This window comes from Watersipora subatra, chromosome 4 (genome assembly GCF_963576615.1).
Source record: "Watersipora subatra chromosome 4, tzWatSuba1.1, whole genome shotgun sequence".
Lineage (NCBI taxonomy): Eukaryota > Metazoa > Bryozoa > Gymnolaemata > Cheilostomatida > Watersiporidae > Watersipora > Watersipora subatra.
Genome location: NC_088711.1, coordinates 41,131,070 through 41,157,420, shown reverse-complemented (window position 1 = coordinate 41,157,420; position 26,351 = coordinate 41,131,070). Strand labels below are relative to the sequence as shown.

Here is a 26,351-nt window from a genome sequence, read left to right as displayed (position 1 = left end):
TGACTCTCCTAATGCACTGTTGTTAGATGACCATCGTGAAGAAGCGTTTCGGGTGTTCAAGAAACAATGGGAGAGATATGCTATAGTAAGTAAATTAAGCAAGGAAGACGAGGACTACCGTTCTGCATTGTTACTATACACAGTTGGTGAACCTGCAGTAAAGCTAGTAGAATCTAGTGGAAAAGAACACACAACTGTTACACAAATACTAGATATTCTTGAGTCACATTGTGTTGGAACAAAAAATGAACTGTACCATGACTTTGTGTTTGGTACTGCTGACCAGAAGGAGGGAGAGGATTTTGACACTTTCTTAGCAAGACTGCGCAGTCTGGAAAAAGTGTGCAACTTTGAAGAGTTGAAGGATAGAATGCTGCGCAACAGAATTGTGTTAGGCATTCAAAACAATGACACAAGAAGAAAACTGCTGGCTTTTACTGAGCAAACGCCTGAGTCTGTAATTAAGCTATGTAAGAGTGAGGAATGTGCTACTACTACTCTTCGAAAAATACAAGCAGAGGAAGCAGTTAATGTGAATGAAATCTCAAAGAGAAGTCATCGTTCCTTTAAGGACACAAAATCGGCAACTAGGTAGGTGGATTGCAAATACTGTGGCAGAAGGCGTGCTGCCAGGAAGGAATCTTGCAAAGCTTTTGGCAAGGTTTGCAATTTTTGCAAGGCAGAAAATCATTTTGAAGCTGTCTGTCTTAAAAAGAAAGCTGGTGCGCATGCATCGACACATGCGATAGCAGGGGAGACTAGTGATCATGAATCAATAGACCAGATCACAACAAAAAGCAGCTCTCAAAAGGTTTTCGCACGCTTGGTTTTGATAAACTCAGGCGCGGAGGCCAAGTTTCAAGTAGACAGTGGCTCGACTGTCAATATCTTGAGGCGGGATATGTTACCACAGGGGGTACCAATCACAGCAGACAAAACAATACTAACTTCATGGACCAACGATGTGCAGACAGTCTTGGGTACCGCTAGGATAATGGTTCGTAATCCCAAAAACAACAAAAAGTACAAAGTAACGTTTCATATTGTAGACAAAGAACGATCACTCATTTTAGGCTTAAGAGCTTCTGTGGCAATGGGCATGATAACTATTAACCAGGGAAATATCAATGCTATGAATACGAGCGGTCAGATTGACATCTTGAAAGAATTTCCAGGTGCTTTCGATGACAAGTTAGGTTCTCTACCTGGTGTTCAGCACTTGAAAGTGGCAGAAGAAGTCAGACCACATGCCTCACCAGTGCACTGCGTGCCACATGCTATACACTCAAAGGTTAAAGCTGAGCTAGATGCTATGGTGAAGAAAAGGGTAATTGAGGCTGTGGATACACCCACTCCTTGGGAAAGCAACATGGTAGTGGCAAAGAAGCCTAATGGCAAGCTGAGGATATGCATAGACCCACAGAGATTAAATGAAGCGTTGCAGAGGGAATCTTACCTTATGCCCACATTGGAGGATGTACTTCCACAGTTCAAAAATGCTCGACTGTTCTCTGTAGTAGACTTGAAGGCTGGATACTGGCATGTGAATCTTGACGAAGAATCATCTCTACTAACATGCATGAACACACCTTTTGGTCGTTATAAATGGCTACGTCTGCCGTTTGGTCTGAAAGTCTCTTCTGAGATATTTCAGAAACAACTTCATCGTGCACTGCAAGGTGTAGATGGTGTAGTCTGCGTAGCTGATGACATTGTAGTGATAGGCTGCGGCTCAGATGATGTAGAAGCACGCATAAATCATGATGCAAGAATGAGATTGCTTCTTGAGCGCTGTGGGGATCTAGGAATTAAGCTAAACCCAGACAAAGTACAGTTATGTCAGAAATCGATTAAGTTTCTAGGCCACATAGTAACAGACAAAGGGTTACTGCCTGATCCCATGAAAATCAAGAGTGTGGCGGAAATGAAAGAACCTCAAAATGAAAAGGAACTGAAGAGTTTCCTTGGTTTCCTTCAATATCTATCCAAGTTCCTCACCAACCTAGCAGAGATTGCAGTTCGTCTGCGAGAGGCAAACAATAAGGGAATTTGGAACTGGACCAAAGCTCAAAGTGAGGCCTTTTTGGAAGCCAAAGCATTAGTAGCAGCTGAGCCAGTGATGCTAAAATACTATGATCTAAAGAAAGAGTTGACTGTGCAGTGTGATGCTAGTGACAAGGCTATAGGAGCAACTTTACTACAGGATGATCAACCTCTTGAGTTTAGCAGTCGAGCTCTTCGAGATGCAGAGACCCGGTACGCTATCATCGAAAAAGAACTTCTTGCCATTGTGTGGGCAATTGAAAGGTATCATCAATACACATATGGCAGGCACAAAACTGTACTTTCAGACCACAGATGTCTACAAAGAATCATGCTCAAACCTCTCAGAGATGTCCCTAAAAGACTGCAAGGTCTACGTATGCGGCTTCAGCAGTATGATGTTACTGTAACATACCACCCAGGAGGGCAGCAACATATTGCAGACATGCTTAGTAGACACGGATGTCACCTGAATGATCCAGCAGACAGTACATGGGAGAATGAAACAATAAACTGTCTCACAGAAACTGTTCAAGCCTTAACTGAAACAATAGCTGGTCCATGGAAAAAAGATCTAAAAATTGAAACTGCAAACTGTCCGACTCTACAAGCTGTTATGAAAGTTATAGCGAAGGGGTGGCCAGAAGAGAAAGAGAGAATAAACATGCTAGCAAAACCATTTCATAGCATGAGAGATGAAATGGCTGTGCATGATGGACTTGCCTACAAAGGAGAGAGAATCGTGATTTCCAGCTCACTGAGAGCTGAAGTAAAACAAGAACTACTCATCCCATCAAGGGGTCAAGGCCACATTGAGAAGAGCTAGAGAGTGCCTCTACTGGGCTGGAATGATGGCTGAAATTGAAGACTTTATAGCCCAATGTGACATTTGTCAAAGATATAGTGCAGGACAACAGAACGAACCCATGATGAGGACAGACCTACCAGATCGTCCATGGCAGATTGTGTCTAGTGATCTCTTCACATGTGGTGAAAAAGAGTATATGGTCACTGTCGACCACTATAGCAACTTTATTGAAGTAGGTAGAGTTGAGTCAAAAGACGCTAGAATTATAGTAAAGAAATTGAAAGGACACATGGCTCGATATAGTCTTACTGAAACTCTTATAACTGACAATGGCCCTCAATTTACATCAGAATTATTTGAAAAGTTCACTCAAAAGTATGACATTAAACATCAAACCTCAAGTCCACATCATCAACAGGGGGATGGCAAGGCGGAATCAGCAGTCAAGACAGCAAAAAGACTAGTAACTAAAGCTAACGAAGATGGGACTGATGCCTATTTAGCGCTACTAGCCCATAGAAACACACCTCAAGAAGGGCTTGAATACAGTCCAGCTCAGCGAATGTTAGGTCGACGTTGCAGGACAAGGTTGCCAACTACTGCATCATTACTAAGCCCATCAAATCCAAATACTGATAGTGTAAAATTTGCACTTAAACAAAAACAATCTGTAGACAAGGCTGTGTATGACCAGCACACAAAGGAACTAAAACCTCTGCAGGATGGGGATGTAGTTCGGCTTAGACCAGTGGCCTTGGGTCAGAAAGTTTGGCGACGTGCTCAAGTCACACAACGTCTGGATGAACGATCTTATATGGTGCAACCAGAGAGAGGAGCTCCTGTTCGTAGGAACAGAGTGGATATTAGAAAAGTCCCTCATCCAACAAAGTCTGAACCAGAAGTACTCAGCACTCCTGAAACAACAGCATCAGAACCAGTGATAGACAACTCAACATCTACCAACACTAAAGAGAGAGAGAGAGGTATCAGAGGCAACGCCTATCAGAATCACACGCTACGGAAGAACAATTAATCCTCCTCGTCGCTACCTAGAATAGCGGGCTGTCTTTTGGGACAGCGCTGTACATACTATATTACTCTACTACTTACCTTACATATTATTATATCAATACTCATATCTTACTCAACTTGCTAATTACTAGCGTCGATCATATGGACAATCAACGGGGAACACAACAAGCAATATATAAACAGTTCTCTACATAACAGATACTCAACGCATTATTAAGAGAAGGGAGGATGTTGTGCCGAACTATTACCGACGCCAATATAGACTATGTTTTGCACATGCGTAAAAAGTCCATGCTCGATAAAATGGCAACTTGACAAGTAGAGTATTTATTTAGGGATTTAGCCTGGCCAGGTTTATCATTAAGATTTTCATTGTCACACATATACTGCATACACATTCTACATAACTCAAACAGGTAAGACGCAACACATGGGTCAGACTGTTCGACAACCCCCTTTCTCGTGACTGAATTAGGGAGTTCACTGTTTTCAGGATTAAACACCAATCTAAATTTGAAATTTTTGAAAACAATATTTTCTGATGTGTAATAGAGTGGAAATGTCGCTTCCGGTTGTAAATTGCACATTTTTGTTTGTAACTTGACTGCAACACCATTATGCCTAACAACCATATTTTCTGCACCATCAGCAGACAAGTACATACACATGTTTTGTGAAATCAAACACATACTCATGAAGAACCTGTTCAACTTCTTTAAATTTATCTTGACTCGTGTCATGCATGCAGATTAGTCCAATCAGTTCTTAATAAATAGTTGTCACAGGCTCTGATGAAGACTTCAACTTGCACTATTTTCATGATATTAAGTCTCACCACTTGCAAAAAATATGTTCAAATTTTAATGATTCGGTTTTTGGCGGCTCCTTCAATAAACTTGACATGTCATCAATCCATTCATCAGCAGTGTTTCTGGTTAATGAAACGTCGTTGAACAGGTGCGCCTTTTCTGGGCACATATTTTCTGTAATTGTACAGGACATTATTTTATGTAGGATGTCCCATTTGAGTCCCAACTGTGTTCGTAGCCGGCAGTAATGGAAACAACATTCCCTCTCTGAACTTTTGTGAAATATGTTTGTTGCCATGTCAAATTTGAGTTTTGAAACATGCAAAAAGCCTTTCATGTTTATTATAAAGTATATGGTTCGTTTTATAACGTCTTTTCAAGTTCCAAATCTTCGACGTAAGAATGTGGTTGTTGCAAATAAAGCAATGCAACTTTTCCACTCTCTGCTGTACAAAAATACTGTAATTTCCATGTTTCTTGAAACCCTTTCCCTTCTTTGTTCAGTTTTCTTTTTCCTTAATCAGTGGAGTGCTATCCAAAGGGAAGACGAAGTATAATCTAAAAAACTAAATAGAGAAAATATCAATTAAAAACTGATACAAATATTTATTGTGTACTAACCATGATACTCGTAAAAGAAAGATAAATAATCTCATTCTTGCACAGTAGGAGGCCTCGATTCTTATTCTTTTTACAAATTTGGACACTTGGATATAAAAATTCACAATTAGTATCCAATGTGAAGGCTTCCGAGTTATTACAAACTACAAAATAGACTTGTAACCTTAAGTTTACTCACCGGATATGCAGAACACTGGAGAGAACTCGCATGATACGGAGCTTAAATTCTCACTGTTGACTCATTTGTAAACTTGATAATTAAAAAATCTTAACAAATTTTATGGCTAATCATACTGGACCCAGTGGAAAAAAGCCAGTTTATCAATATAAATTTTCAGTATTTCTTCAAAACTCTATTCATAACTCTATAGCTTTTCAGTTTATATCTCCGTAACCAAGACGATGTCGGGCATCCCTATTATCTCGTCAAGCCATGTCTTGGAAATCGAATAATTATTGAACGATATTGATACGCCTTACACTACGTCATCTCTAGATGAGTACAAAATAGAAATTTGATGTCAAAGCTTTGATTTCTGTCAGTTGATATGCATCTGAGCCTGTCAATAAGTTTGGGGGGAAAGTTGAGTTGTCTAGGCTGCAAGAGTGCATACGACGGGCTGTATGCGGCCTGTGTGTTTGACATGCCTACTCTAATTGTTGTCAAAGTCTAGATGACATATATTTCGCAGTCTAGAAAAGAGTATACTGTGCTTCAACAGCTGTTATCGTGATTGCATTAGTTGATTGGGCGCATAGACGTTGGACACAATTTAATAAAAAGTCTAGATGTCTAGTTTCTACATGAAACTTTTCAAAGAGGACATGCCAGCACGCAAAGGATAAATAAATCTAACTAGTATCACAAGAATGCACATCGCATATATACTTGCCATGTATAAGCTTGGTAAAGTATGTCACAATGAGAGCACAACTACAACCAATTCACGCAGCACAACCCAAAGAAGTGAATGTCTGCCATGTCCCTTCTTGCCCAGCAGCAACCAGGGTACCTCTTCACAGACACACAAGAGCAGTTTTATAATAATGGCCAATGACATTAATTGAATGGGTAGGTTTGTATGCTTCTAAAAAACAATTTATTCCGAAGAGACAACTCCTTAGTTTGAATACCTAGTCTGGTCTACGCTTGTACAGTCTGTTTGTATCATAATAGCCTCTTTCCTGAGTTCGGAAGTGATATAGTCAGCTATGATTCCCAGGCTATCCATATCTTCTCCATTAAAGAGTATCCCTAGTTTGTATGGAGCGAGTCTCTGGTGGAAACTCAACATCTGTGAGACACAATATATGAATTTATTATTATTTTTCCATTTCATTCGCGCAAAATTTTCGGGCTGAAAAACATGCAATTCAACTTGAAAAGATCTTTTTATGAGGCAAAAAAGAAATGATGAAGTGTCAAATCTTTACATGACAAAATAAATACATTTATAATATCATTTTGTCATATATTTCTTTGTTCATGTATAATATTACATATAACATTTTATTAGTCTGTAATATTATTTTCAATATATTATTACAGCTATATAATAGTAAAACATATTCTTCAATGATGTAATAGTTTGCAGTGCAAGTTAAACTTGTCTTGAACCTGCATACGGTCAAACGCCCTTATACACCTAGACACAGTAAATTTCAACAGGAGATGGGCAAAATTCTTTGAACCAACAATTTGGCAAATAAAAAGGGTTGGTAAGAATCAAAAAATAAAATGCAAAAATCATAGAAAATACTTAAATTAAAGTTAACTATATTCAGTGTAAGTTAAAGTAAGTTACAGTAAATTATGCCTCTTATAATACTCCATCTACCACTGAGCTTATATATTGTTGAGTTTATAGTTACATGTCTCTATGATAAAGTGACAATAAAAAGTCTTCTTGCACGATTATTACTTTATTAATCTTGTTATGACATATAATTTAAGTTTTTATGTTTGATTTCTCATATAATATATTAGCGTATTACTATACAATATTATTATTCTACTATATATACAATATAGTTTATATAATAAATTTGTTTTGATGCCGCATTTAATTACTAGAAGTATTTATTGTTGCTTTTTTGGCTTTAGAACCATCTAAACAAAACAATTTATTCCTCTAAGAATATTGGCCCGATATATATTGAATATATGTGACGATTCTGATGTACAGAAGACATATCGGAACAGATCAACTTTGTACGTGAAGGATTGACTGTATAACCTTTTATCATGACTCAAGTTGATCGATCAGTGAAAATGAAACAAACTTTTAGATGGTCATTATATATGAGTGGTCTCAGTTTAAAATAATTCACCAAGTTTTATTTTCTGATAGCAGTAAGCTTGGTGATGCCGGAAATTTCTTTCAATTTTAAACATACAGCCCGGATGTGGGTGTTTAAGAAGCTGGTTCTCAGAAACCAGACAGAGGTTTGAAACCAAATATTGTTAGCTTTTCTGAGAGAAGGCACAGAGTATATTCTGGCGAAGTTTGGCAAAAATAAGTTACACAGACAGACAGAATTACAAGGTGGAATTCATTAATATAGGTAGATATACTGAGTTGACAATACTAAACATCAAAAGGCCAACCACAATTCCAAATAATTTATTTTGCTACCTGTAAACAAATACAGCCCGCACTCCTCCCCTCCCCATCTACAATCTTGCTACTACGAAAATGATGCAATTATCGCAATACCATGTTACTTGAAGCACAAGCACCTGCGTGTGTTTGTCGCTAGTTTCCTTGTAGGCATCATGCAATAGAACAAGCATAGCAACATCTACTGATATTCTAGCCTCGATGACATAAGGACTGAGCTCCAATTCTGTGTGCGGGCCGCTCACGTCTATACTCTCCACGGTTGTGTTCCCATGAGGACACGAATATACAATATGGCTGGCAGTACTGGCCAGCTCATCACCTATCCTTTCACAGCTAAAGTCCTTACTGTTGGAAAGCTGTAACACAAGCATGCAGACATACCTGTCCCGACATGCAAATGAACAATATTACTAGATTTGATAGGAACTCAGCCTAACATTTATTAGCAATGACACATAGGAGTATGCACATGACTTGGTTAACTCATCGAGAATGACGACATGCTGTAATGTCGTAGCTAAACATGCATGCAACATTTATCAAAGAAATACAACCTGGAATTTAGTCATTACACGCAAAAAAAGCTGTATAACATGTTGTTAACGATTGTTTCATATCACCATAGTTCAATAAAAGCTTTTAAAACACGCACTGATTATGTTAAGGACATTCAGGAACATCATGTAGAGGTTGTCCCCACTTGTCCCAGGTTGTCCCATGACGGACTCACTTAATGAAAACTAGAAGTTATGACGCCATGGTAAAAATTGTAAACAAAATACGCTGACACAAGCTGAATGAAAATAAAAAGAAATATATTTCTTAATGTGATTAAAGTAACCACCAATGTATAGATATTCCACATGTACGCTAGTTATGACATGGTTTTAATGTACATATGGTATCGAATGGTAGATTAATATCTGCCATAGTTGAAGCATTATAAAAAACACCCTATAGTACATACAAATGCTAAATGAAGAGAAATGCCAAGAAAGCAAGCATAAAAAATAAGTAAAATTATGTCACATCTACCACAGTGTACTCTATGTTAGCCTAACATTTTGCAGGCTTGTACACATGCAACAGCTAAAAAAGAAAAAATTAAAATATAATGTACTTGTTAAAAGTTTATACCTATTACTAAAAAGCCAATAAAAGATGAAAAAAGAAGGAAAGTGAAGTTGTACAGTGTAAATAGCCTGTACATATGCAATGGAGGCGCAAAGGGTCGTGTTTGTTGAACGGTGGAGTCGTTTATCGACGAGGTGTGCAGAGCGTAACCCAGTCGTTAAGTGAGGGTTACACTGTAGTGTTTTAAAAAAGGGAATGATATAAAAATAGTTATCTTCTAACAAATAGGGTTATAGAAGTGGCCTGGTTTTCATAGTCCAGCAATTTATATGGTTTATGTTCAACAACGACTTGAGTTTGTAGTTAAAGTACTTACTATAATAACAACAGCTACCCAAAATTATTTTATGAACGGTTTGTATTGTATTTCGTGATTAAAAAGACTTCAGCTCAGAATCAACAATTTTAGTCTTTACTTCTATAAGAACGGTCTGTCCGCCCGTCCGAAGGCATGGTTGAAGGCTGAAAAAGGATTGCATTGCACAGGATTTGAACTCATGATATTCAGCTTGGTAGACCATCACTCTAACACCTGCACCAATCAACCTCCTTCCATCACTCTGGAATAATTGCTCAGATACTTATTCTCTATGCTTTATCGGCACACTTGATGATCTCTCGCAGCACACTAGACTGTCAGAGTACTAGTGAAAATAAACATTACTTGATCCGATCAATCTCATCAATAAAATTGATCAATCACATCAATAAATCACATACCTTCTTCCACCACATAAGATGATCCATCTCAAGTCGGTGAAATGACTCCATAACCAATTTCTCAGGAATGAAATATTGTATAAGGCATTCAGTGAACTCCGTTGGCCTACAGTGTGAAATTGCATAATCTCTAGTAGTCTAATTAAAAAAGGTAACAGCAGTAGTTCATTAAAATGGAGCGACAATTCACTTTAATCAGCAATAATTTCTTTGTGACACTATTTATAATCATTTGGCACATTTTTGTGCGAGCGATAATGTGGGTTAAGGACAGAGTGAAGCCTTTTTGTAATTGTTATGCAGCTGACCAGCCACTTGACTCACTAAAATAAAATGCTCCGAGTAATATCATGATACCGTACTATTTTCAGTTGTTCAAGACCTTTAAAAAACCTTGTTTAACACCTTGAAGCCTATTCTTGCATACACAAGCAGGTCCTCTGATCCCAGACCGTATTAACATGTCTCCATCAACTGTGAAATCACATGCAAGATAGCAAAATTCCTTCTGAACTGAATATCATTCTGAAGTTCTACGCTTATAGAATTCAATGAAAAACAGAAATACAATAAATTAAATAGTTTTTACACTCTTTCAAAGATGAGATGTTTCAGAGACAACTGACGAAACAGTTGTCTTAACTTAAAACTTAAGTTAAGATTATGATATGATATCGCTATGGCAATGGCTCCAGAGTCATCAAAATTTAATATTAAATGCAGTTGAATTTCTGCTTCACATTTATCAAACTTATATAAATATAACGAAAGCTGGACATGTATAGTTTTTCCACTTTTAGCTGCACTAAAAATTTCAAATCGCTGAACTTTCCTATTTTTGCTGTAAAGCCTGCAACGTAAATGATTCGTTCCGAGGTACGTTTACATTATGAGGATATTCCATTATACGAACCGTAAAGTAAATTGCCTAATCTGTTCCAAGATTGTCAGAAATTCACTCTGGCTTTTCAAATAGGAAAAAACTAAACCCAACGGTTTAATTTAATGACTTTACAGTAACCCTGGTATTATTGGTTTGCATCGACAACTTTTAACTCATCACTTTACCTTGGTTTAGAGTTCATTATTACGGTAAATTTACATCAAGTTAAGGAACGCGCACGCCTTCAATGTCATCTTAAATAAATTTTTTTCTCTTTGTTTCTAGACAGCAACTTCTATGATGGAAAAAAAATTGCATGTCTAAAATAAAGTAAAACAGAAATATAAACATGTATATGCTTATTTAAAGTACTTTATGATCAGCAAGTAATATATGCTGTCATCAACACTTCAACAGCTAGTCGAATGAATAGCAGACCAAGTGAGGCAAACCTATAATCTATGTTGACTTTAATAAAACCACTGAGTAGTCATTGATGTCTGAAGTCTGTAAAACTCTTGTGTCCCACTTCTTTTAAACCCAAGTCAGCTCAGAGTGTTGAGAGATCTCAATGGATAGTAAATAAATAGTATATAAAGTGTTAAATTATAATATGAAAAATTACCGTAGGGCCGTAGAGCCGTATCCTCCTATACTGCAGCTACTGCCATGGCAGTACCATTTTATGAGGCAAAAATCCCGGAATCCCCGTCATTTTTGCTTGATTTTAATAAATGTTTAACAGCTGAAAAAACGCAACATTTTTCACTTATGGGCGCCGCCATATTTAATCAGTATCTGTGGTAACAACACTAAGTCACGCGCTTCGCGAGAGGTATCATTGATGTCTAAATTATCTCACTCATCACCAAGTGCGTATTTTTGTAAATTCAACTGCAACCCAAAGAGATCAATGATGGAGCACACTGTTGGACTACAGTGTTTAAGCCGTGTGCGAGTTATTTGAGCAATGTACTAAAGAAGTTGATTGAGAATTGATTTGAGAATTGCTTACTACTTATTATTTTTTACATGGTGCTCTACTAATTTTACTTATTAACTCTACAATATTATTTAATTAAATTATTTCATAAGAGACTACTCGTCTCCTACACCATTCAGCAATGTACCTCATGCCAGCTGTGACCAACCCATTTGCAGCTTTCATTCACATTATATTTTTAATAAGCGTTGTTAAAGACAATCTCAATAAACAGTTTTATATTTAAAAAACATTGGTTTATAATATCAAAATTGCTGTTAGAACATGTGCCCCATCAGGAGCCAAGCGCACTAGATTTGCACCATTTTGACTAGTTAAACTAAAAAATATCCGGGGGAGACCACCACCGAGAGGGCGCTCGGCACCTCTTGGACTCTCCCCTCAGTACCATTTTCAAACAGGTAGATACAGCCCTGGTCCTCTGACAGTGACTACAGATAAACGTACAAAAATTTGTCAACAACTAAATACTTAGATGCAAATTTTTTCTTGTGGTGACTGAGGATATTAACCAAATGGTAACATGTGAAGAATAACTTGAATAATAGCTAACAGTAATAGTTTCAGTAATAGTGTTGAGAGATTTTATTGGATGACATACAAAGTTTTAAATTAAATTTGAATAATTGCCTTCCTCTGACAGTGACTACAGATAAACACACAAAAATGTGTGTTTTGTGAATAACTAAGGCCGCAGTGGCTACGACAAATCAGCTAAAAACCAGCAGATAAGCAGCGATAAAAAGGCTAGCAATAGATGTATTACATTTACAGTGGGCACCCCTATTACGTAAGCCTCCCTTTACGTGAATTCCGCTGAACATTTCTTTTTTGTAACGCTTGGAAGAGAAAATAACATATAAGAATATCTATTATATTTGTTTACTTTATCTTAGACATATACAATATATTTTCTTCCTTTTTTTAGCAGCATAGACCTTCCTCTAGAGAAAGAGAAAAAATTGATTTGAATTGACATCGGAGGTAAGGCTCCCCTTTACATGAAATGACTGAAATCATAGACCTTAAACCTACTATAAGTGATAAGAAAAAGGAGAAAAGTTGTCGATACAAACCAATAATACTCCAGCTACTGCACAGTCATTAAATTAAAAAAGAAGTTTAGTCTTTTTTTCCTTTTGAAGGTCCAAAGAGATGAGCTTGGGAAGATCTAGGAATGGATTAGGCAATCTGCATGTATTTTACAGTTCGTATAACATAAAATCCGTATAACGTAAACGTTTCCGGAATAGATTGTTTATGTTGTAGAAGGGTCTACAGTAGTAGCTTCTACAGCATAACATCAACCATTTGTAGCAAAACTTTCAAAAACACAGCAATATGATTTATTTTATGTGATACTTTCAGAGACGGGTTGCATAGGGTAACAGTACAGTACAGGTTTACAGTACAGTCATCAAACTGAGAATTTAGGTATTTTTTCACTTTGAAGGGCCCAAAGAGGTGAGTTTAGAAAGATCTTGGAATGGGTTAGGCAATTTACATGTATTTGTTTTAAAATCCCTATAACGCAAACATTCTCGGAATGAATTATTTACGTCATTCGGCCGCCTACTATGTTTTGAGACTGGTGTAGCCTATTAGCTGCCGTTAGCCTTGGTAACTCTAATGATGGAATCCCTTTTTACAAGATTTAAAACATGCGTGTGAAGTCTGGACACCGCAAAGGTTCTTGAGTCGCTGAAAGACAGAAGGTGAAGTAGACTTCCTCATAAAAAGCAACCATTTTCTCCAACAGAGGCGAATTAGAGAACTGTAGCTTGCTGGAGCATACCAACTATATTTATCCTAAAGTCATGACATAATGCCGACGTAAAGTGCTGCTACAGGAGATATAGTTAGAAACTTACCTCTGCATGTCCAGGGCAGGCATTTCATCAAGCAAATTAATACACAGTCCACTAGAAGCGATGCCAAATGGGAATTTTTTGCTGTGTGAGTTGAGAGTTTCTGCATACTGCTGCCGACAGCCTGTGAGAAAGAAGCCACAAACAACTCTCAAAGTGCAGATGATGTCTAGCTTTGCAGCATTCATGAATATAAGTGAGTTTACTATGAAATAATATAAGTTTTAACATAAATTAACGTAATTTTTACCACTCTCACTAGTCTTCGTTGATTCACGTTTTTATAACTCAAAAAGTGATGTTATCAGTCGTTCTTTCGGGAATACAAAAAGTATTCCAAAGAACAAAACCAAACTATATGAAGGTGATCTCCATAATACAACATACATACAGCATACATACAACATACATAATGTGTATATGCAGATTCACACATACAGCATACATATCACATACATACAGCGTGTATAGAGCATACATACAGCATACGTATCACATACATACAGGCATACATACAGACATACATACAGACATATATACAGCGTACAAAATGCGTATATATATACGGATCCACACAAATGTTCCATAAAACTCTGGATGTTGTATATTGGAAATTACTTTGAATGTAGAGACAAATATTCACTCAAACTTTGCATTTAAAACTGTATGTGGAAGAGTTGTATGCGAAGAGATTGGTAAGTCAAAGTGGAACTGTATTTATGGTTTCACTTTGTTTTTCATGCTGATACCATAGACAGCAGCATTGAATCATTTTAATTTGCAGTTGGTAGCATCTCAATCTGCACCAACAAAATTTCGACTCTTTAGGCAAATTCCTGGAGAACTAAAGAGCTAACTTTGGCAAAAGCCAGAAATGCACTCAAACCTCTACTTACACCCTGATGTACAACCTCTACTGATTTAGCTACGGCTTAGACAAAGTTCAACGAGTGTCAAAAATAGTGCATAAAAGAAATACCATAGGATAGAGAATGTCTCAATGTCTTGTCATCTGGGCTATCCAGGAATAGACTACTAGACACCATTGATATCTTCTCCTTAGCGGCAACATTTTCATTAAACCTGTAGGAAATTGAGAAATCAATGAAATATGCGTTATCTAAAACCTGATGGAACACAATGTTACACAAAGGTGGCACTTCTAGCCACAGTTTCTGTAGAGTTAGTTTTTCTCATACACATGTACAACGAGTTCTACAATGACTTGTATTCTTAAAATGAGCTTCTTTTGAGTGCTGAAGTTTAGGCAGACGATCTGTTCATTGCACATTTTAATGGTCGACTTAACTATACATTCACATTTGACTTCTTTTATTTTCAAACAGATAGTCTGTGGGTGGTTTGGTTCTTAAGGACTAGATGAAGTTTGAAACCAAATATTTTAGCAGCGTGGCACGTAGCATATATGCTTGTGAAGTTTTGATGAAATCGGTCCATAATGTGGAAACATAGCGTTTAAATAAACTAACAGACAGATAGACACAATGACAGAGTGATATTTATGAATATAGATACTAATTGCTTATGATACAAGACTCAAGTGGTAGACACAAGACTCAAGTGATAGACACGTATCCTATGTAAAGCTTAAGTAGTCATGGAAAATACGTGTGATGTATTCTAGGACAAATACATCAAAAAGGGTTACAAATACTTGTACCATATACTACACGTACTATATAGTATAAATATATGGGATTTCTCTTATTTTCAACCAGATAGTCTGCAGGGGGTGTTTAAGAGGCTGCTTCTTAGGGGCCAGATAAAGTTTTAAAACCAAATATTTCTAGCCATGGAGCACTTGAAGTTTGGATGAAACCAGCCACAAATGTGAAAACAAAATGTGAAAACAAAATGTGAAAACACACAGCGTTTACATGGACTAACGGACAGACACAATGACAAAGTGGAATTTATAAACATAGATTTTGACATATACTGACGACCTATACTATATGATGCATAATGACCTTTGAACCTTTTGCTGCTTAATGACATTTTGTTAAGCACAAACTTAGATTGACATTAAAAAAAATGGTGAAATGTTGGTAGTTTCTCAAAGTAGGTTTGAGCTAAGGAAATGTTGGCAGAACCCTGTCCCTTCTAAGATAAACTGGTTTACGTGATGTTAGTATCATATAGGAATAAATAGTTCTCCTCCACCATACTCTCATTTCTGCCTAGCTAATGTATAATAACTACAATAAGATTTGAAAACAATACTTTATAAAAAGGTGACACATACTACAACAGATATTGACTGCATGATAAATAATAAGGGTATAATAATAAATATAATAATAAATAATAGAGTTCAGTAAAAGACAACAGTTTTCAGCCTTGTTTCAGTCAATTACAAAATTTAGTTACTGCCAACTCAAAAGTTCTCCTGAAGAAGTTTTGGTTAAATTGAAAAACTTTACCACAAAGTGAAACGGATATCAGTATTCACTGTGACGTAGAATTTAAAGTGAGAATTTTAATTCATAAATCTTCAACTAGCCATTGAACTAACTTTGCACTTTGACTCTGTGCAGATTTCCCATGCATCCTACAGATACATCCTACACTCGATTCTTAAACATCTCGGATCCCAGAAACATTAGAGTTCAAACAACAAAACCTAAACATTTTTGCTTCAATGCTTCTTTGAAACTGGAAAACTTGGACACTTTTTTGTTTCAAATGTAAAAAAAATTGAATTCCTCTAATGTAAGCCAAGGAAACCTGACAAACCCCCTCTTGCTATCTTCACTATTCAACCAATGTATGCAGATTACTTCATTTGTGGCTTACAAAATGCTAACTGTATTTTGTATATCACACAGTGTATTAATATACTGTTTTCATTTTTACTTCTCTTTTTTTAAATAAAACACCTGAGCTATTTCCATAGTTATTTCCATAATAAGCTAAATGTTATAGATAACTCTGAGAAAGCGAGGCTCGCATATGAGCTGCCTCAGATACAGCAGGATATTTCCTAGTCTGTTTGTTAACAGTGTATGAGAAACTCATTGTAACCTTGTATATTACCTGCTCTTGTATTATAAACTTAATAGCATTAAATAATGTAATAGTACCTAAAAACTGTTTCCTATTTTTAGAATGGATCAAAATTATTTACATTATGTGTAATGTAAAGACTTTGTTCAGCATTCACAAAATTATCTTTTGCAAATGGCCTTCTGAATCGGGTCAAAAGTCAAGGTCAGTATTTAGTTTCACAGGTAACGATAACTCTTAACTTTACCTTAGTTTTATAAAGCTATGTTATATCTTGTATTGCAGACAATAAAGAGCATATAATCATACCAGGCACCTAGGAAGTTGTGCAGTAAAAGGGTACCACATGCTCCATAACTGTAGTGAGATGGAGGATGTCCTGGCAATTGATGGATGGTAAGAAATCTACTGTCAGAGAAGAACTGCAGAGCTCGACTTAGATCAAATAAATGGCGTCTCGCCATGTGACAACAGATCCTATAGACAAACCTTAGGCAGCAGAGCTGCGCATGTCCACTTACAGTTCTAAAATAGAACACAAATTCATTTGTAATGCATTGTACCAATTACAGCAGAAAAGTTTTGGAGACATAAGTGTGAGCCAACTTTTGTTGAAGCTTCTTTTCCAGCTTATATAATGAGATTATATAATGAGATTATATGAGATTATATAATGGGATTATATAATGGGATTATATAATGAGATTACATAATGAGATTATTAAAACTTGAGATGCTTTTAAGTTTTAAGTCACAAGAGTCAAATAATCGGTTTATTTAAATGTAAACATTCATTTAAGGCCTATCACACTTTTACCAGCATCGTATAAATTGTATATTTTGTCTTGCGCTGCACCAAGCTGTTATCCCTTTGTATGGAAAACTGATAAAGAAAAGTTAGAGCACATTATGTTATTATCACAAATTATGTTTTAGGGTTTTGTTACCTGATATGAGCAGCTACGATCAGCGTCTAAATGCTCTTAATGCTGAAAAGCTACATGCGTTTTTAGATATTTATTGTTTAAAATACTCAAATCATATATCCGATCCGCCTGACCATCCATTACATACCTACTTCTCCAAAAAACCACTACACCTTATACCAGACACCAACAACTTACCAATTTACATAATAGAACAGAGTTATGCAAAAAGAGCTTTTTCTTTCAATACACATAATTTACTTTATTATTTTTGTTTCATGGTCTAATTTGTTTAAAACGGCATTGACCAGAGTAAATAAAGTTAATGATATGCGCTTCGGGTTTTACAGGAAAACCTGTATCAAATATAGACGCTTGCTACTTTACAGTTTCATTTCAGCCTGGTCTAATCATCTAGTCGTAATCTGATCATGTGACCCATACTTTTTGCCAAATGGGGCGAACAATTTCTGCAACATTTTTTGACTATCACAGGTGGCCAACAGGCTTCTCATGTTTATTAGAGGATGATATGCGCTTCTTCGAGCTAAGGTTAAAAAATTAAATGAATTTTTACGGTAGGTTTTGAGATATCAGTGCTCAAAGTGACAGCATTACGGTGACAGTGACAGCAATGATGGTGAAATAGACGCGTAAGGACAATAGACATGGTTTTATTGAATGCGTGAAGTATATCTGTGAAAATATTTTCACGAATGAGGTTGCATAAATGTCTCAACAGAAACCATCATGTTCAACTACATCCCACTTGAGCCATTTTAGAAAGGGATTCCAATCTACGGCGTTTTCGTGATGGGTGCAATTAACTGTTCGTTTTTGAGCTTTTAAGAGCTTGTAATCACATTTCCACATATTTTGCACCTACAACACAGCAGCGTAAGACATGGTGAGTCTTTTGATACCAAATAACTGTTATGTGAATTTTGTTGAAAGTAAACCTTTAACATTATCTTGCCTAAATTATTGTGAGCAATTCAATAACTTTGTACTTTATACTAGCCGAATGCTTGGCGTTGCACGGGTATTAAAAAACAGCTTATAAACAGTGGCAGGTAATGTAGCTGCCTGCCACATGCCATTAGCCTAGCACATTGACAGTGACTAATTTGAGTAAGCTACTATCTGTATTGCTAAACTTACTAATAACAGCTGCGAGAGCAAGCTTTAGTGACGTTGCATAATGCAGAGTGCTATGTGTATTTTAACCAACATAACGGCTCATATCGCCCAATGAATCCATAGCATCTCGCGTAGCTTAATTGGTTAAATTATCGCCTGGTGAATGGGAGGTTCCGAGATCAAATCCAGCACGAAGTGGATTTTTCATTCTTAGGTTTAAATAGCTATAGCTGGACATACCGAACAACGGACTTTGAGATATATATATATATATATATATATAAGAAAGATGAAGACACAGAACTAGTTCATGGTTCTCAAATGTTAGGCATTTAACAAAATACTCATATTCTCTCATCGTAATTTGTGGTCCATCTCACTGAGCAACAGTCACTAGAATTCTGGTCCTACTGTGTGCTTAATTGAATAATGAGTCGGTTTTGTTTCTCTTTTTTCATATACTGGCTTAATTTCAAAAAATTTGAGGGTACATAGAAGGGTGAGGGTACACAGAAGAATGAGGGTACATAAATAGGTGAGAGGCCATAGAAGAATGAGGGTACATAAATGGGTGTGGGTACATGCAAGTTCGATTGAACATAAAAGGGTGAAGGAACATGCAAGGGTGAGGATACATAAGAGGGTGAGGGTACATACAAGGGTGAGAGTACATAAAAGGGTCATGATACATAGAAGGGTGAAAGAACATACAAAGGTGAGAGAACATACATGGGTCAGGGCACATAGAATGGTGAGGGTACATAAAATGGTGAAAGAACATACAAAGGTGAGGGTACGTAAATGGGTGAGGGTACATAAAAGAATGAGGGTACATAAATGGATGAGGGTGCATAGAAGGGTGAGGGAACATAGAAGGGTGAAAAAACATGCAATGGTCAGGGCACATAGAATGGTGAGGGTACATAAAATGGTGAGAGAACATACAAGGGTGGGGTACATAAATGGGTGAGGGTACATAGAAGAATGAGGGTACATAAATGGGTGAGGGTACATAGAATGGTGAGAGTACATAGAAGGGTGAGAGTACAGAGAAGGGTAAGGTTACATAGGATGTGAGAACATACAAGGATGAGGGAGAATACAACAATGAAGAGTGACCCAAGATGGTGCTACTAGGACTTGACAAATAACAATATTAATAATTGTATTCGTCATGGTGGCGGATTCTTTTGAAGATGCCCAAAAAATGGCTAACCATTATATTATGGCAAAACTTAATGCCCTTAAACCAGTCATTTGAAGCCAAAGTTGAAGCTGCTTGTTCCCTTTGGTTCCATATTCTTGTTAGCACTAACTTGGCCAAGTTCCCTTTGTATTTGATGTTGTCAGTTTTATATGTTTGTTACATTTTATTTGCGAGTCAATCTTTTTAATCAGCAAACATTAGTAAGTTATTGGGGTTGTGTTACTCATCCATTAACCACTACAATCAAGTAAAAAATGAAAGGCAAACTCCCTTACTGTCCTAACTTAGAAAAAGATTGAAGTGAGATAGAGCTAATTAATCATTGAAAAAAACTGGCCACGTTCACTGCAACGTGAAAAGGCCTGTTCTTCTGACTGACTGCTTAATCATAAAACACACCCTCAGCAAAAGTTGGTATGGCACAGGAAGTGTGTTGGTATGGCACAGCAAAAGTTGGTATGGAACAGGAAGGAATTTTATGAAAGAGTAGCATTTCTTGGTTGCTTTCATTAATTCACCTTTCAGTAGACCATCAAAATAGCTTCATCAACCAGAAATCCCTGCAGAGCCAGTGACTGAAAACAGCTTGCTCTCTATAGTCTCATACTTCTGTTAGCACTAACCTTGCCAATTTTAATCTGCATTTCAGCTTGGGGGCTTTGCAAAACATATGCCAAAGATATGTCATAGCACAAATATGTTTGCATATGTTAAACTAAAAATTTGAGTGCGAGCTGCTATACTGAGCTGAAACTAAATTTTTTTCAACAGTGCATATCTAGCATTACTGATCAATTTTTGTTAGGCTGTGTAAGACTAAATAAAAGCAGAGCATTAACAAGTCTTTCAAGGATTCACCTTTACTTTTCAACTTCCTTCAGCATTATCAAAAATGATTATATAATAAAACAGTATCTGTTTGTAGTACATATGTCTATTTTTAAACATAAGAATAAAAGATTGAGCCGCAAAACTTGGTACAAGGTATGATAGACATGGCAACTGTTTTGTTGTAATTTAAAATCTAAAGATTTTAGCTTACAAGCTCCAATCTTTAAAAAATGTAATAAAAGGTTAAGTAGTATCTAATACAATTAACGGCAACGACATCTATCAATAATGTCATAACAGCCTGAACACGACAAATTTAGACGAAGAAGTTTCTTCGCAAGGACCTTCTACCCCCCCCCCCTTCTACTCGCTGATCTAATTCTTGCAGGCTGTGTTTCAGTAGCACAATTACTTCCTAAACTGCAGTACTACTATTCCATAAATATTCAAATTAAAATTTTTCGAACAACCAACATTGATACGAGAGATAATAACCGATTTTGAGAAAAACCCTAAAAACTAACACACGCAAATAAACACGAGACGCGCAAGCAAATGTGCAGCTGTTTCAGTTTAGGGTGAAGACCGACGTGGAGTCGATCGTGTCTACGTTTGCTAAAACTTTCAAGCCGATCGAGTGAGCGTTGAAATATGTACAAAACATCGTTTCGTTTTAATACATCTATATAAAGAGCATAATACAAGCGCCAGTACTGAATACGCCAAGCAGCTGAAACGGCGAAAGCTTATACGTGTACTTTATACGGAGTTGTTATTTCTTGGAGCATCTTTTTTTTCTGCTCCGCAATAAAGCCAATACAAATACTGTCGAATTAGCAGTATCCGGGAGCTATTAATCTCCTTTCTTTCTCGACCTCCATGTTGAAGTTGCAGTCATGTGGTAAGTAATGTGTCATATTTTTTTTAATTATTCACCTAGATAAAAAGTGAATTTAGGTAATTTAATACTCTTATAACGCAGTATCAGTTTCAATATATGTAAATAAAACAAAGTTATTAAGGCTTCTGCTCGTTTACTCTTAAATCGGCTTCCCTGTGTGTATGCGGTTTTGCTATTTATTACCTGGTTGCAGTATATATCACATGGTTGCAATATTTTCTTATGTTTGCTTTAGTGCGCTGCGACTACAAAAGCGGCTTGCGTCCGCGGTTATGAAATGTGGAAAGAACAAGGTGTGGCTAGATCCTAACGAAACAAACGAAATCGCCAATGCCAATTCCAGTAAGTATTTACGTGTATATAAAGTAAATATTAAAGACCTTAATATTAAACTATAGTCAAGTTTCAAATTATTTTCTTTGTATCAATGATTGATTGTTTCTTGCATTACATCATTCAATTTCAGTAACTCGTAACTCAAGCATTATGCAGAAAACTGAGACAGACGTTTGGGGTCGTGTGATCACTTTTTTTTCTTCAGCTTTTGCATCAAGCCAGTGGTTACTCGGTTTTGCGCGAATAGTTGTAATGCCACATGTTCTACTTACTCAAGGTATCTATGAATATGCATTGTCTTTGATAGGACAGAACATCAGAAAACTAGTGAAGGATGGTTTAATCATTAAAAAGCCTGTGGTAATTCATTCGCGGTGGAGGGTAAGACGAAATGCTATTGCTCGCAGGAAAGGTCGTCACACTGGTCATGGAAAGAGGAAGGGTACAGCTAATGCTCGTATGCCGACTAAGGTATGCTATCTCTGTCGTTAGTTGTTTTCATGGGTTGTTTTGACACCCATGCAATTTTTCCTTCACTGTTACCTGAATATGTTGCACTATGATTTCTATTACATTTAGCATCCATTCCCTCTACTATTTGTCGCAAATATCGTTTTGTCCGTTACATTCACTTTTCCCATTTTCCTCAATTTATATGTTGATAACAAGTTCAAATTCCTTTTTTGTACAAGATTTTTGTTGCCTTGTTCACATTGCCTTGTTCACACGTCGATCATCAATTATAATGATCAGTATTTTGAAATGGTAAAAGGCTAGACAAATTTATCAATTAAAAGTGAATGTGTATTTATTATCTCATGAACAGTGGTCACATCTCGTTCAACTATTGAAACAATTTGTCAATTGAAAATGTCAACAACCAAAACTAATGTCTGTTTCTGAAATCTCATGTTTGTTATCATCATACCTATATCAATGCTCTGAAACACAGCCTTTTCCAAACTTCACAGGTTTGTAAATTGAACATATGTAGCACTCTTTTTACAGTCAACAGGTTATATTAACTCCTGTTTCTTGATAGTTTTAGACTGAACTAGTGCAGGTGGTAGCAGCATTAAAAATAGAATACAGAGCTCTTTAGAATTGAAGCTAGATATTGTATAAAAACCACGACCAAAAATATCCAAATCTATTCTCTAAAATAATTATTGAAGCTGTATAGTAGTTATTATAAAAAGTGAGATATAGAAGAAAGATTCTAAAAATGAAGAAAACTGGTCTTTATAATTAACATAGAGTGCACAAAAATATTACATGCAAAATTTGATAGTTGGTTAATGTTAATTTAAAGTTCATTTTAGCTGGCATGGAGTAAAAACACAATTATGGAATTATATTTTGTTTGGGTTTAACAAAATTTTCATATTGTTAGTTGTCTCTTCTATGAATCATCTATGTGTTTATCAAGGTATTATGGATGCGTCGACAACGAGTCTTGAGGCGGTTGCTTAAGAAATACAGAGAATCTAAGAAAATCGACAAGCACCTGTGAGTAGATCAACTGTTTAGTAAGCAATACTGGTTAAGAACTTCTGATCATGGTTAAGCACAGCAATGCCCAGTCCTGTCTCTTGGCAGTGCCTGTAGAAGCTCTAGTGCGAGATCAAATTGTTTCTTTTCAAGTTGGCTAGTGCTATTGCTGGTGAGCTGTTCTAGCTGCAGACAAGAGTTTTAATAGTATCATAGCTTCTTTGTCTGTCATAACTTAGTATGACTGATCAGGCATTCCTGTTTGCAGTTACCACGCCCTATATCTGAAATGCAAAGGTAATGTTTTCAAAAACAAACGTACCTTAATGGAACATATTCACAAGAAGAAGGCTGACCAGGCTAGATCCAAACAGCTCAGGTAAGTTTTTTTGTGTTAAGAAGTGACATGAACTAATCACATTTGTGATCATATGTGACTAAAGGTAAAACTATTGAATTAAGGCACAAGCCAATTAACTATCTTTCTGATTAAAAATATTACACATTGCACAAAATGAGTCCTCATTCTATTAAACTGTGTGTTCATCATAGACCTACATTGTTAGCATTAACTATTAAAAGTTTGGTATGATTTTAGACAGTTGTGCCTCTGTGGGCACAATAAGCATTTTCCGTTCATCTCATTTTAAAATTGCAATTATTTATTAAAACAAAATGTTGAAAGCTGGATGTAGAACGATTTACATGATGCATAGGGATTTCTCTTGATACATGCGATACTCTTATGTACAAAATCTGTTGCAATTCTCAAGAGCTTTGTAATTCTCAAGAGCTTTGCGGAATCTTGATTTACATTGATTCATATTTAAAACCGAAACTGTAAAAACTGATGGCTACCAAAAACTTTAAAGATGCATGAGGTGTTGGACATTTGAAATCGATGTGCTGAACAACCTTAATAGGATAACTGTATAATGTACTTTCAAAGTTAATCAGATTGTAAACAGACTTTAGTGTCAGCATGGAACTCGGTCAGGATTTATGAAATTTAACTCCCTTTTTTGCAGTGAATACAGTTATGTATCTAGTAAACAGCTCAGAGGGAACAACTTTTAAGATATCTCTCTTTATAGTACAGTATCGTATAATAATAGTAAAATATTAAGCTGTTTCACTCGTTACTGGTTTCGTTCGTAATGTAATTCCCATAATAAATGAGAATTTATTACACTTAGTACACTACACTTTGGTGAGATCACTTACTATTCCTACATTTTATGGAGGAGATATTTATTTTTACAATATCACATATTTGTGTTCCAGGAAATCTTCTTAGTCTCCTGATCATTTATGTGACTTCTGAGTCTTGTTAAGTCATGCCACTCCAAATTATATTTTTGTACAAATATACAATCTTCTTAGCAGCTTTCAATGCTTATATAGGTGCTACTGCTCAAATGGTTAATGGTTAGGCCAAAGCATGTTGTAGCAAGAATATACATAATCACACATGTGTGTAGAACAGGGTGACATTTAGTAAAAATCCAGCTCGTGCGCATACTTGTTTCATGGAATGTTGCACTCATAAAACCACTATCCTTGACCCAAATTGGGCTGACCTTAAAAAAGATCAATATTGCAAAAATGTAAAGCTGCAATAAATTTTGGTGATTTCATGACACTTTAAGATAGATCTTTTATCCAATCCATGATGTTTTATATACTGTGCATTAATGAATGTTGAAGTTAGATCTGTAGTGGTGTGTCTGGGCCAGATGGAAGCAACAGTAGAGAACTCAGCTCTGTGTCTGCAAATTGTTGGTCATATTTATTGGTTTGGTACGATAGGGTCAAGCTTTTAGAGCTACCTTTTTTCAATGAACAATATTTTTTGACAAGATTTATTCCGTTAAATTGTATGGAACTAATTTATGTCGCTTTTTGTTAGCGCGATGTCAGTCCATGGCTGTATTTTATCAGATATCTAACGTGTTGATCCAGTGTGTGTCCAGGACATTGGCTTGATGTTAATCAGTAATGTGGCACTTATTAATATTTTATAAAGTGTTTAATAGATGAATTCATTGAATGAATGAGCTGCATAAAGCAACACATTTTATTTTCTCGCTAAATTTGGCTGTTTGAACAAAAATCATTTGATATTTGACTCCTCCATAATGTTTGCCATCATTGCAATGTCTGTGGCTGTGTTTCATTTATGTATTTGCCTCATGCAGTGACCAAGCTGAGGCCAGAAGACACAAGGTTCGGGAAGCTCGCAGACGTCGTGAAGAGAGGCTCACCCAAAAGAAGGAGGAGCTTATGCAGACGTATGCCAAGGAGGAGGAAGCGACCAAGAAGTAACCGCGTCACCAATTCATGGCTTGCATATTTATTCCATCTCATATGTAATATAACTGTCTGCCACAACATCACCAGTGTCTTCTGCTTCATCACTATTGCTCACTACAAATTGTAACAAGTTTACAGCACCATTGCGAAGTACAGGTCATACAATCATGACTTGGTGATCTGTTTTTTTTGTTGGTGTACAACTGCTCGGCCACCAGTTGACTCATTGAAATGGTTTTGAGTTTAATCTAAAACCCAACAGATTTCTGTTGCACTATAAGGTTTTTCACCGGTAAACATGAGAATCTATTAGCAAGTAACTTGGGTGATTTCTGCCAGATCTTAGATAGAAACGATGTAACACAATTATCAACGAGGATGCACACAAGTCCCAAGTTTTGTTGAATAGTAGTTGGTGTCAAACAAGTTGTGTGAGCGCTGCACTGGTAGAACAGCCATTGAGACTGAGAGTGCAAAATGAACTTGGCTATACATATGGGTAGGTCCATGTAGTTGGTGTGTCTCGTTATGAGAGGTTTTAAAACATGAAGGCTTATATTTGCCAAGTGTTTGAACGTTAGAAATTTTGCAATCGGCCATTGGCATAGTCCTTCCTAGTGGTGACACATGGGTT

The 26,351-nt window shown here is 36.5% G+C and overlaps 2 protein-coding genes across 4 annotated transcripts in view; one reads left to right on the top strand and one right to left on the bottom strand.

The window, feature by feature from the left end:
* LOC137395135 (DNA polymerase subunit gamma-2, mitochondrial-like) overlaps positions 1-20,468 on the bottom strand; it is a 29,671-nt gene extending 9,203 nt beyond the window's left edge. Inside the window, exons 1-7 of one of the 3 annotated variants that reach the window (XM_068081947.1) lie at positions 20,364-20,468; positions 16,882-17,097; positions 14,525-14,628; positions 13,549-13,669; positions 9,792-9,897; positions 8,054-8,293; positions 6,448-6,608 (exon numbers count right to left, since the gene is read on the bottom strand). In XM_068081947.1, the coding sequence (XP_067938048.1) occupies positions 6,448-6,608; positions 8,054-8,293; positions 9,792-9,897; positions 13,549-13,669; positions 14,525-14,628; positions 16,882-17,036 (887 nt within the window). In that variant the 5' untranslated portion in view covers positions 17,037-17,097; positions 20,364-20,468. Of the gene's footprint in view, positions 1-6,447; positions 6,609-8,053; positions 8,294-9,791; positions 9,898-13,548; positions 13,670-14,524; positions 14,629-16,881; positions 17,098-20,363 lie in introns of those variants that run through there. The other 2 variants (XM_068081949.1, XM_068081948.1) reach the window with 2 other exon arrangements.
* A 1,003-nt stretch (positions 20,469-21,471) lies between these two features.
* On the top strand, positions 21,472-25,800 carry LOC137395204 (large ribosomal subunit protein eL19-like). The gene is made up of 6 exons (XM_068082042.1): positions 21,472-21,577; positions 21,813-21,919; positions 22,221-22,384; positions 23,343-23,422; positions 23,673-23,783; positions 25,603-25,800. The coding sequence occupies exons 1-6, from the start codon at positions 21,573-21,575 to the stop codon at positions 25,727-25,729; spliced, it is 594 nt and encodes a 197-aa protein (XP_067938143.1). The 5' UTR covers positions 21,472-21,572; the 3' UTR covers positions 25,730-25,800.
* The last annotated feature ends 551 nt before the right edge of the window (positions 25,801-26,351 follow it).